The sequence below is a fragment of the Peromyscus californicus genome, unplaced genomic scaffold (assembly GCF_007827085.1).
Source record: "Peromyscus californicus insignis strain IS unplaced genomic scaffold, ASM782708v3 Scaffold_9__1_contigs__length_137607984, whole genome shotgun sequence".
Lineage (NCBI taxonomy): Eukaryota > Metazoa > Chordata > Mammalia > Rodentia > Cricetidae > Peromyscus > Peromyscus californicus.
The window spans coordinates 68,764,090-68,776,875 of NW_026294617.1; the positions used below are offsets into that span (position 1 = coordinate 68,764,090).

General features: G+C 53.1%; 2 protein-coding genes across 2 annotated transcripts; one reads left to right on the forward strand and one right to left on the reverse strand.

Annotated features, from left to right (window-relative positions):
* On the forward strand, positions 1-6,112 carry Gba1 (glucosylceramidase beta 1). The gene is made up of 11 exons (XM_052731927.1): positions 1-133; positions 515-601; positions 856-1,047; positions 1,168-1,314; positions 2,746-2,879; positions 3,074-3,246; positions 3,458-3,692; positions 4,531-4,755; positions 5,127-5,290; positions 5,744-5,860; positions 5,949-6,112. The coding sequence occupies exons 2-11, from the start codon at positions 547-549 to the stop codon at positions 6,052-6,054; spliced, it is 1,548 nt and encodes a 515-aa protein (XP_052587887.1). The 5' UTR covers positions 1-133; positions 515-546; the 3' UTR covers positions 6,055-6,112.
* Positions 6,113-6,686: 574 nt separating this feature from the next.
* On the reverse strand, positions 6,687-12,664 carry Mtx1 (metaxin 1). The gene is made up of 8 exons (XM_052731928.1): positions 12,012-12,664; positions 11,052-11,121; positions 10,861-10,940; positions 8,198-8,290; positions 7,875-8,057; positions 7,689-7,765; positions 7,095-7,249; positions 6,687-7,011 (listed from the first exon to the last, which is right to left on the reverse strand). Exons 1-8 carry the CDS (start codon positions 12,537-12,539, stop codon positions 6,797-6,799), a joined length of 1,401 nt encoding a protein of 466 aa, XP_052587888.1. The 5' UTR covers positions 12,540-12,664; the 3' UTR covers positions 6,687-6,796.
* Between the last annotated feature and the right edge of the window lie 122 nt (positions 12,665-12,786).

The window sequence follows — 12,786 nt, forward strand, 5'->3', positions numbered from 1 at the left end:
TTTAAGCCGGAATTAACTTGCTGTGCTAGTCGGGTTCCTATAGCTATGGTACCCGTCTGCATCCCTGTTTTTACTCATAGTCTCCGCATTCATCGACCCTGAGGGGCTCACGTCTTCAAGATCTTCTGACAAGGTAAGCAGGCAGGGCTGCAGTTTGCCATGTCAGCCTTGCTTCTGGAAATCTGCTCATCCAGACTACAGAATTCAACGAATGGCTGATTTTTCTTTTTTTAATCAGGCCATCATGGCTTTTTGAGTAAGGCACAGATAGAGGAAGGGCTGAAGGTTGAAATCAATGGGGAAAAGAGTGAAGAGAGTCCTCTTTGGGAAGGGCAGAAAACTCCCTAGCAGTGGCTGCAGAGGAACACATGCAGTATCTCTGGGCATTGTCTGGTCACTAAGAAAGACGGGAGACTATGCTGTGGGCAGCCACAGGCGGCTAAAGCCTGGCCTGGAGAGCGGTCACGGGGGAGAAAGGGGCTTACCTTCTACTCACTCCTCATTCTGTTCTCAGGAGCGTCTCAGACCCTGGGCGGGGTAGGTGTCATGGCTGCCTGGCTCACAGGTTTCTTCCTACTTCAGGCAGTATCATGGGCATATGGTAAGTGAGTCGAGGAGGGGATGGCAGCATGGGCGTTTCCTCTGCCCCACAGTCCTTTGGAAACCTTCCACTCCGGTGGCAAACTTTCAATGAAGGCTGTATAACTCCTTTCGAGTGCCTGAGACACGATGGGCTGGGAGCACAGAGAGGGTTGGTTGTTTTTTTTTAAGTTATTCACTCTCCTGAACTGGCATACCCACGCCCCTCGACCACCCACTTTGATGCTTGCCTCTGCTCGTGCCCCTGCCTTCTAGGTGCCCGACCCTGCATCCCTAAAAGCTTTGGCTACAGCTCGGTGGTCTGTGTCTGCAATGCCACATACTGTGATTCTCTTGACCCCCTGACCCTACCTGCTGCTGGCGCCTTCAGCCGCTATGAGAGCACTCGAAGCGGACGTCGGATGGAGCAGAGTGTTGGGTCCATCCAGGCCAATCGCACCGGCACAGGTAACCACTTTATCTCTCACTCTAAGCCTGGCTGGGTTCTCTGGCTCCAGGTCACACAGTTATCAGTCTGTTCTCCTCTGTACACCAATTACTCCCTTTCTTTCCCCACGGTGTTCCCAGGGCTGCTGCTGACCTTGCAGCCAGAAGAGAAGTTCCAGAAAGTGAAAGGATTTGGAGGAGCGATGACAGATGCCACTGCCCTCAACATCCTTGCCCTGTCACCGTCCACCCAGGACCTGCTGCTCAAATCATACTTCTCTAGTGAAGGTGAGGAAGGGCAGGACGAGAGTACACAGAATAATTGATACCTTTTTTATACCCTGGCTTCAGGGTATAAATTTTAATTTCTTTTTTTATTTTTTTTGTTTTTTGAGACAGGGTTTCTCTGTGTAGCTTTGCGCCTTTCCTGGATCTCGCACTGTAGACCAGGCTGGCCTCGAACTCACAGAGATCCGCCTGCCTCTGCCTCCCGAGTGCTGGGATTAAAGGCGTGCGCCACCACCGCCCGGCTTAAATTTTAATTTCTATTCCTTGTTATTATTTATTGTGTGTGCTGTGTGGGGGTGTTGAGGTCAGGGAACAGTTTCCCGGTGTCCGTTGTCTCCTTCCATCAGGTGGATCATGGGGATTGAATCAGGTCCTCGGGCTTTACCACTGAGCCATCCTGCCAGCCTTTTCACTCTGACCTTCATGTTTTCCCCTGACATTTGCCTCCTCCCTTCTTTCTCTTCTCCCTTCCCCTCTCTATCCCTCTCCGAGCCGGTCTCATGTATTCCAGATTCAAATTCACTATGTAGTCAGTGATGACTTTGAACTTCTGACCCTCCTGCCTCTGTCTCCTGAGTGCTGGACTACAGAGGTGTGTCATCACACGCAGTTTACTCGGTGCTGGAGCTCAAACTTGGAGCTTCATGCGTTCTTAGCATGCTCTTTCCACCTGAGCTGGATCCTCATCCTGCCTCTCTCTCTTTCCTCTTCCCTTCTGTCCCTTCCCTCCGTTTCTTTCTGTAGATCAGGCTTGTCTAGAACAGTCTACATAGGCATGGCTGGCCTCAAACTCTCCTGACTTGGTCTCCCAAGCACTGGGATTACAAGCACACGCCCCCAAGTGTTTCTGCCTCACCTTTTCAGTATTCTGTTAAGTGCCTTTGGAAACTGCTCAGAAGGGCCTTGTTTTTCTTTCTTTCTTTTTATTTTATTTTATTTTATTTTTTTATTTTTATTTTTTTATTTTTTTTGTTTTTCGAGACAGGGTTTCTCTGTGTAGCTTTGCGCCTTTCCTGGAACTCACTTGGTAGCCCAGGCTGGCCTCGAACTCACAGCGATTCGCCGGCCTCTGCCTCCCGAGTGCTGGGATTAAAGGTGTGCACCACCACCGCCTGGCGGGGCTTGTTTTTCACTCAGCTTCTGGTTTCCACAATTCTACACCTAGACCCTGGGTTCCCTCTGGAGAAGGGACCCTATTGAATGAGACATAGGGTCTGACATGTACTGATGTGTAGAAGACTAACACGTGACTAAAGCCCATACTTTTTTTTTTTTTATGCAGGGTCTTACCTTTTAGGCCTGGCTGGCCTGCTCACATGGATCTGGCAGGCTCTGCCTCCAGAGGGATGGGATTACAGTCATGGTGCCACCACACTCAGCTCCATACTCTGTTGACTCAGATGTCCCTATCTTGGCCATCCTTTTCTGCAGGAATTGAATACAACATCATCCGGGTACCCATGGCCAGCTGTGACTTCTCCATCCGTATCTACACCTATGCTGACACCCCTAATGACTTCCAGCTATCCAACTTCAGCCTCCCAGAAGAAGACACCAAGCTCAAGGTGGGCACTGGTGGTGCTGTCTGAGGGCTGGGAAGGTCCAGGTTAGAGCTTTCTGCCCATCCTATAGAACCTTCTCCTGCAGCCTATGACCTGGGGGTAGGAGGGTGGGAGTTGGTGGTTGGACCTGATGCACTGGTTGGGCTAGTTTGTGTTCCAATTCTGGGTGTCTCTCTCTTCACGACTTCTGTCTCCAGATACCCCTGATTCACCGAGCTCTGAAGATGTCCCCACGCCCCATCTCACTCTTTGCCAGTCCCTGGACATCACCTACTTGGCTCAAGACAAATGGAGCAGTGAATGGGAAAGGGTCACTCAAGGGTCAGCCAGGGGATATCTATCACTGGACCTGGGCCAATTACTTTGTCAAGTAAGGGATCACTGGGGCTGTGGGGTCTGTACCAACCTCCCTTTTGGACACCTTGGTCTACATCCTTCCCCTTGGCCCACTCCACTTCTAGATTTACATCTCAGCTCATCTTTCTACGTTTGGTGGCTTTCACGTTGTCAGTCTCACCTGTTCCCAATGTCTTGATCCACTTTCTTGCCCTTGATCACGCACTCCCTTTCTCTCTTCCCAGGTTTCTGGATGCTTATGCTAGGTACAAGATAAAATTCTGGGCAGTGACTGTGGAGAATGAGCCTACTGCAGGGCTCATAACTGGGTACCCCTTCCAGTGCCTGGGCTTCACTGCTGAACATCAGAGAGACTTCATTGCCCGTGACCTAGGGCCAGCGCTCACCAACAGTTCTCATGACGTCAAGCTATTCATGCTGGATGATCAGCGCTTGCTGCTGCCCCGCTGGGCACAGGTGGTAAGGTCCAGAACTTCCCAGCGTGCCCCAGGGGACCCCAAGTTACCATCCAAAATGACTGGCTACAATTTTAGGATACCTTACCTGTCCCAGGGTTGAGATAGGGTCTTGCTATATACGCCAGGCAGACCTTGAAGTTGTGATCATCCTCCTGCCTCTTACATACTGGGATTATAGGCGTGCGTCACCACCACCTGGCTTTTTTTTTTTTTTTAATTTATTTATTTATTTTGAGACAGGATGTCACTATATAGCTCTAGTTGGCCTGGAACTCTGTAAACCAAGTGGCCTTGAACTCATAGAGATCTACTTGCCTCTGTCTCCCGAGTGCTGGGATTAAAGGTACATACCACTCTACCCAGCCTCTCAATCCTTTTTTATGTATTTGTAGGGGTAGATGTGAGCCTTAAATGACAATTCACCAAGAGCAGCTGAGTTTGGTGTGTTCTTTGCTTTGTTTTAGTCTTTGAGACTGAGTCTCTCACCAATTAGGCAGGTTTGCCAGCCCCTGAGCTCCAGGGATCCACCTGTTCCTACCTACCCAGTCCTAGGTTCGTAGGGCCTTGCGTGGATGTGGTGCTGGAGATCGAACACAGGTCCTCAGCTGCATGGCAAGTACTTTACCAGCTCCAAAGACTCCTGGAACAGCCCAGGCTGGATCTGGCTGCCCAGGCACTACTGTCCCTGGACTTGCAGGTCCCTGTGAATCCCCGATTGTCATTTTAACTTCCAGTTCTCCCATCTGACCACCACTTCTCAGGACATGTAGCTCCTGTCCGACCCTCTGCAGGACCGGTGGCCAGGGCCCCTTTCCGATGCTCCCTCCTCCTCTGTGCAGGTGCTGTCAGACCCAGAGGCCGCGAAGTATGTGCACGGCATTGCTGTACACTGGTACATGGATTTTCTGGCTCCAGCCAAAGCCACTTTAGGGGAGACACACCGCTTGTTCCCCAACACAATGCTCTTTGCTTCAGAGGCCTGTGTGGGCTCCAAGTTCTGGGAACAGAGTGTCCGGTTGGGCTCCTGGGATCGAGGGATGCAGTACAGTCACAGCATCATTACGGTACGCCGCCCGTCTCCCTTTCCTACAACAGACCACCTGAGACCCTTTTCTAATCTCATAAAGGCAAACAGGCCTTCCTTCTCAGCTGGCTTGGCAGCTTACTCTTTGGGGCAACTGTGGGATGCCATAATTATCTTTTTTTTTCATAGCTTGTATATGCCATTACTCTTTCTCTTCATGTTTGGGGCCTAGGCAGTCATATCTGCCTCAGACTTCTCAGCTCCGAGATGCCTCCATCTTCGCAATCCCCTTCTCAGATACTGAGCACACCTTCAAAGGAACAAGCCACCCTTACCCTGAACCCCCTTGTGTGATCTTTTTACCTTTCTTCTCTGGGGATACCCACTTTGAACGCTTACCCTTGCTTCTAGAACCTCCTTTACCACGTAGCTGGATGGACTGACTGGAACCTTGCCCTGAATCCTGAAGGAGGGCCCAACTGGGTCCGCAACTTTGTCGATAGCCCCATTATTGTAGACATCCCGAAAGACACGTTTTACAAACAGCCCATGTTCTACCATCTCGGCCACTTCAGGTGAGTAAAGGGTGGGCATCCCCATTCCACATGAGGCCTATCATCTGTATCAGGCTTACATCATCCTGTATCATGAAGGAGCAGGAAGGTGTTCAGGGTGGCAACCTAGGAGGGGCACACTCCTCCTCTATTGCACCATGGAGGCAGGAAGTGACTAGGTGGCATCAGAGCCACGATAAGCCCTGGATGACTGATGCCAAGAGTCGTGATGCAGGAGAACAGGCTAAGGCCCAGGAGCACAGCTGAGGCCTAGAGTTGACAGTCTTGACTGTTGCCCAGGAAAGCCCGTCATTTCCTCTTCCCCTGTCCAGGTCTCCCACATAGCTGGGACTATAGTTGCACATCCCCAGGCAGCTTTGATTGGTCTCGTGAGCAGGGATGATGCTGGGGAAAGCTTGATGGGACAGTGCCCTCAGGGGTAGAGTCCCTGATGATGCCTGTCTTCACATTCAGCAAGTTCATTCCTGAGGGATCCCAGAGAGTGGGGTTGGTGGCCAGTGAGAAGAATGACTTGGACACAGTGGCACTGATACGCCCTGACGGCTCTGCAGTTGTGGTCGTGTTAAACCGGTAAGCTGGGTGCAAGGGCAGGTCTGGGCCTGAGCAGCGTTGGGTGGTTGGCCACAGCAGGTTGATTCTCCGCTTTTCTTCTCTCCAGCTCCTCTAAGGATGTCCCTCTTACCATCAGTGATCCTGACCTGGGCTTCCTGGAGACCATCTCACCTGGCTACTCCATCCACACTTACCTGTGGCGTCGCCAGTGACGGAGCAGATCCTGAGCAGGCACTGGGCTTAGCACGGACATTAAAGGGAGTTAGCTCATGTGCTGTCTTGTGACTAAAGAAGGCACAGCAGGGCCTGGGGGCCTCACAGTGACCCTGGTGCAGGGGCAATTGTTGGGGGGGGTCTTACTCTCCCGTCTAGTATGTGCTGGGGTGGAGGCCTCGTGTCCTCACAATTTCCCATGCTTGGAAAGTGTGCGCCACGTACTAGTTGCATGTGGAAACTGGGCCTAGGTCTAGGGTGAGTTCACTGTCTGTGAAACACAAGCTAGGGATGGGGATGACTTGGGAAGTTGGATCTATGCAGAGAAGCAATACAAGTCAGCAACAGGACTGAAGCAGTTCTAGAGCCCAGCTGTTAGTGGGTAGGCCTACACCTAAGCATTTTGTTTGTTTGTTTTTTTGTTTTGTAAAGAGTTTCTCTGTGTAGCTTAGCGCCTTTCCTGGATCTTGCTCTGTAGACCAGGCTGGCCTTGAACTCACAAAGATCTGCCTGCCTCTGCCTCCCAAGTGCTGGGATTAAAAGTGTGCGCCACCACCGCCCGGCTATACCTAAGCATTCTTATTGCAGCAGCTAGGAAAATGGCAGCCCCACAAAGAAGAAAATGTTTGACTCAGTGTGAACAGCTTTATTCTAAGGAGAGCACCCCATTTTTGGCTGCTCCAACAATGGGGCACTGGAATGCATGACAGTAGAAAAATCAGTCCTAAGAGCATGAACACATCATTCCTCTTCATCTTCCTCAGCCATACCCAAGGCTCGGGTGCTTGGGGCCCGAGCAGGGGTTGCCCGCTGGATAGAAACGATGCCACTGAGCAAGGCATAGCCCACCATGGCTGCCAGCCCTGCCAGCACAGACAGAATCTGGTTCCGGCGCCGGTAGGGCTCCTCCTCGGTCTCAGGGGCTGCTGGTGTCTGGCGTGGAGGTGGCACCTCAGCTACGGGGCAAGGAAGGAAAGTGGGCAAGGGAGGCAGACCCCAGCCCTTGGACCCCAGCCCATTCTCCCCATCCGCTCCTGACCTCCATCGCGGGGGAAGTAGAGGCTAAGGATGTGCGTACAGTAGACACAGAGGTTGTGCAGCCCATGAAGGTGGGCCTGCAGCTTCCCACTGGGCAGCTTTGCCTGCAGCAGCAGGGCCAAATGGCTGAAAACAAAGGCATCCAGGGAGGCAGGGCTGCAGAGACAGAACAGGGTGCGATGGAAGTGAACAGCTGTGCAGAGGTCAGCGTGGAGCGAGAGGGAAAGTCTGCTTTGGCGGAGTAGGCTCTGGGCAGCAAGCGGTCACCAGGGGAAGGGCAGGACACCTAGCTCTGGATTTGGTAAGGGGAGTTTTCCCCAGGTGGCGCCAGCCTGGCCCTGAATGAAGCGCTCTCTATCCCAGGGCTGCATAAAGGACACATTGAGTGGCCCACAGCCCAACAGTCTCCTCCTGTGCCTGGCTGCTCTCCCATCCCACCCTCCTGTACCACCAAGGAGCTTCTAGCCCCACACACAGCCCCGTCACCAGTCAGTGTCTGTCCTAAGAACTTCTTGTTCACACCCCAGCTCAGGCTTTGACACCTGAACCTGTGTTTTCTTTAAACATCCATTCGTTCCCCTTGAGTTAGACTCACGCATCGCCAAAGAAGAACTTCTGAGGGCCCAGACGTTGGGAGAGAAGGGTTAAGCACTCCCGAGCCTCCTGATACAGCTGTAGGGAAGGACACAAGGAGTGTGTTTGGGGGAGCTGACACATCGTACCGTGGACACTCATTCTTAGCCATCATCTTTGGGGTTCATCTCATTTGTTCCAATGCTACCTCCTTCTCTAGTTCTTCCTCGTTCTCTGGCTTGTGCTCGCCACACAGCAGCTGCAGCCGCTCCATGTACTGGCGCTGCATGCGGCCTGGCAGGAAGAAGTTGAGGGGAAAGGGCATAGCCTCTGCATACCACTTCCGGGTCACTTCCACATAGTTCTTGGCATCTATCCAGAAAGTATGTATCTGGATCGGGCAGACAGAAAGGGAGAGAAACTCTGAGCCTGTGCACCTGCCTATCCCAGGTGGGAGTCTAAGTCCCATGCTGCTCCGAGGCATGTCTGCCCTCTCTCACAGGCTGTGAATGCGAAGCTGGGCGTACTCACGAGCACAGGGAGTAGTTTCTCCTCCAACAGAGACATGAAGGCTAGGGTATCCGCTCCTTGCCGAGCTGACAGGTCATAATCAGCATTATACTTCTGTGGAAGAAATGTTCCTGAGGTGATGCTGAAGGACTCGGGCAGAGATGGCACCTCCCCCGCTCCCCCTCAGCACCAGCACAGGCCTCTGAGCATAGTGGAGGTAGAATAGGGAGCTTTTCCTTGTGAGGCCTCCTCGCCTCAGCCCAGCCAGTGGCCTGTTGCTGTTGGCAGAAAGCCTGGGCTTTGGAGCCCACTGGCTGTCAAGGTCCTGCACCCACTGGGGGGAGGAAAGAAGGCCTGGCCGCAAAGTGGGAGCAGCTCCCAGAGTTTCCACGGAAAGCTGGCAATGTGCCCACTGTCAGCAACTTTCTAACAGTGACTTCCAGACACCACAGAGCCGGCAAAGCGGAGCTCCACTGCGGGCTGGGCCTCAGCCTGAGACTCAGAAACTGGGGGGCACCACCCTTACCCGCCTTGAACCCAGTAAATGTATGCCCAGCCACCCCACCTCAGCTTGTCTCTCATGAGCGAGCTCTTGGCTATTTCTTCTACTTCACTCCAAAGCCTGTGTGCCGTCACTGCACATATATCCCACCAGTGTTCTTATCTCTTCCTGTGGCCTACCTTTCCAGGCCTCAGTCTGTTCCTTAGGATCTCCCTCCACGTGCTAAGAAAGCTTTGTCCCCACATCACCTCTGGAGCATGATTCTTAAACTTCCCCGAACCTCAGTTTCTCCTTTATGGAATGAGATAGGAATCCTTTTCTCTCGATGTGGCTGGCTTTGGCAATAATTTAGGAAAAAACACTTTGGAAACTGAAAAGGCTGTGTTTATATGCAAGGAATCACGGCAGTAACCCAGGTCTTGCCAGGAACTTTGGCTTTGATCTGGATTCTATTTCTCCAGGCCTCTAAGCTTCCATTACTCTCCCAGCTCCCTGGAAAGTAGGAATGAGAAAAAGGATCCCGTTTCTGACGGTGTGTTTCCTCGTGGGACAACACCATGGATCCCAGACCTCTTAAAGCATGCTGGCTAAGCCCCCTAGTTTTACAAGTCAAGAGTTTTGGTGGTGAGATGGTTCAGCAGGTAAATGTACATACTATCAAGCTTGATGACATGAGTCCCATCCCAAGAGCCCATATAGTGGAAGGACAGGATTTATTCCAGCAAGCTGTCCTCTGACATCCCCAAGTATGCCACAGCATGTGTGCACATCCACCCCCAACACAAGATAAATAAATGTTTAAAAACATAAACAAGTTTGTTGTCTTTTTTGAGACAGGGTTTCTCTGTGTAGCTCTGGCTGTCCTGCAGCTCGATCTGTAGACCAGGCTGGCCTTGAACTCACAGAGATCCGCCTGCCTCTGCCTCCCGAGTGCTGGGATTAAAGGTGTGCGCCACCATCGCCCTGAAAGTTTATTGCTTTGAAAAGTTAAATTACTTATCCTACATCACAATCAATGTCAGAAGAACAGAACTAAGGCCTCCCAGTCTCTTGTAATTCTCTTTCAAATTACAGCCCAGCACTGAGCTTTGTCTCCCCTGAATCCTCCAGCCAGCAGCACTTGCCCCTGAAATAAGATACAATCCTTAGGGGGCTGGAGAGATGGCTCAGAGGTTAAGAGCACTGGCCGCTCTTCAAAAAGGTTCTGAGTTCAATTCCCAGCAACCACAAGGCGGCTTACAACCACCTATAATGAGATCTGTTGCCCTCTTCTGGCCTGCAGGCATACATGCAGGCAGAAGCTTGTATACATAATAAATGAATTAAAAAAAAAAAAGATACAATCCTTAGAAATCCCTTCTTTCCTATCTCTCTCTCCCTCCCCTGACCCTTACCCTTTTCTTTCTTTCACAGGGTCTCAGTATCTATCCCTGGCTGGCCTGGAACTCATTATATAGTTCAGGCTGACCCTCAATACACAGAGATTTGCCTGCCTCTGTCTTCCAAGTGCTGGGATGAAAGGTGTTCACTGCCACACCTGACTTTTTCTCTTTTTGAGCCAAGGTCTCATGTATCCCAGGTTGCCCTCCAACACATTATATAGCCAAGGATGATTTTAAATTTCTCATCATGCTGGGTGGTGGTGGCGCACACCTTTAATCCCAGCATTGGGGAGGCAGAGCCAGGCAGATCTCTGTGAGTTCAAGGCCAGCCTGGTCTACAGAGCGAGATCCAGGACAGGCACCAAAACTACACAGAGAAACCCTGTCTCGAAACAACAACAACACATTTCTGATCATCCTGCCTCTACCAACTGCTGGGGTTATATGCATGTACTTCCATGACTATTTTTATAGACATTCCTTTCCGGTCCCACTTGTCAGGGCCTCCCCAAAGCTGACTGCTACTCTCTACTGGTCCATTCTCCTTGCATCATCAGCCTCTCTTTCTCTCCCTCCCTGCCCAGCATTCATAAGAAATTGGATTTGTCCGTCTGCCCAGCCCTCTAGGTTTACTCTCTGGCCAATGGCGTATGACGGCCACACTGTCTTCTTCATTCTGCTCCTTGGTGCTCTGGATCACCCTCATCTTGCTTGCCCTGTGTGTGTGTGTGGTGTTCAGTAAACACGGCACTGAATGGGCTGGATTTCCCTCCTTGTCAGCCCCCTCTCGGGCCACCTACCTCTTTTCGAAGATGGGTGATGATCTTCTGTGGTGATGAGATGACCTCTCCACTACTGGTTCGAAGGGCAGGCAGAGTTCCTGATATGGAGAAAGAAGTATGTCCACAAGCTCCTCGCTTGCCTACTCACGCTTATCTGCATCCCATCCCTGCCTCCTGCTCCTCCCCTTTCTCGCAGGGACACTGTATACCTGAAGGGCTCTGCCAAGGGTTGCTGATCTTATGGACCTTCAGTGGAGCACCTGTGAATCTGGTATAGGTCTGCAGGGAAGGAAGCAGAAGGTAGAGAGGCCAGGACATGGCTTCGCAACGTACATTATGTGCCACAAGCTACACTTAGCACTTTTATACCAAGAGGAGAGGTGGAAGGAGGGAGCCATTCCCATTTACCAATGGACAAACGGGACTCAGAGATTCGGGAAGTGTTCACGTGTCCATAGCCACAATCACAGTTAGGACAATCTACCTCCTTCTGCCATCTACATGGTAAACCCTATTCTTTAAGTTTTTCCTAATGTCCCTCCTCCTGGGAGTGCTGACTTAACTCTGGCAGTCTCTGTGCTCTGTTCCTACTTCTACATCATATTCCTGAGCATTTTATTATCTGCTTACATGTCTGCCTTTCTGTAAACAACTTCGATATGGGGGTGGGGGGCTCAAAATCTTACTGCAAGGCAATGTTTGACATCTGTAAGAAGCATGATAAACGCTTGTATAATCCCGAAGAAGTCGAGCGAAGTGAAGCAAATCTGTCTAGTTCCAAAGCCTTTCCTACAGTCCGGCTGTGGGCTCTCTGGTCTACGAAAACCAGACTCAAAAAAACTCGTAGTGGAAAAGGAGGGTGAAGGGGGCTGAGGGGGCAGAAATGCCAAGCCTAAGCCTACTGGGATTGTCCACAACACCCCAAGGTCACACAGCTAATACACGGATAAGCAAGGTCTAAAACCCATCTCCTAAAACCCTGATCAGACCAACTTCCAGCGCTACACGAAACCTGTCCTAGGGGAATCGGAGCTTAAGTCACTGAGCCCACGGCGGCCTTTGATTGCCTCAGTTTCTCTCAGTGCGCTCGCGCCTGGGCTCCCGGCAAAGTTCGGGCCCCGTCCCCGGGCCTCCGGGGCGTAGCAGAGGACGTCGGCATCATCGCTCACCAGCACGGCCAGACTGTCCAGGTCCACCGACGGGAGCCCCCAGCCCCCTGACCAGCAGAAGAGCTCCATGGGCGCCGCCATCTTGCACACCCTCTGACCCGGAAGCACCTCCCCAGAAGTGCCCGCCTTCCCCGGCCGGGTGCCGCCCCCGGCCGCCGTCTCTTGGGCCCCGGGGGGTTGGGGTTGCGGGGGGGCCCCTGGGGAGGCGCCGTGTTTCGCGGCCTGAGCGGCAGCGGCGCGGCCGGAGGTGGGGCCTCGGGCTTCGGAGGCGCGCGGCCGCGGGCTCATCCTGAGGCGGCCCCGGCCGGGGCACAGGGCCGCCATCCAGGCGCGCCGGGGAGAGTCGCGGCGCCAGTGCCGAGAGCAGCCGCGAACCGCCGTCGACGCGGAGGGCTTGGGCGAGGGCCCTCTGGTGCGGCTCGTCGGGCCCTGGGGGCACTTGTCAAACTTCACGTGGCCCCGGCAGCCCCGGGCCCCCTCGGGTCTCGGCCCCGAGCGGAGGTTGCGGGGGGGTCCCCCGAGCCGCATGTTTTCCACAGCGCGTTATGTTTGGAGCGGACCTCGCGCCGCCTGTCGCCATGGAAACAAAACAGGGGCGGTGGCGGCGCCGCCGCGGAGGCCCGGCGGCGGGGGCCCGGGTGGGGGCAGGGGAGGTGCGGCTCGCGGGCTGCGGCCTTCGAGCCGAGACGTCCTGGTTCCCCCCCCCCCCCGAAGCTCCCCTCCGGGTCACCCCGGGCACCCCGTGTGCACCGACCCCCATCCTCGCCCCTGCCTG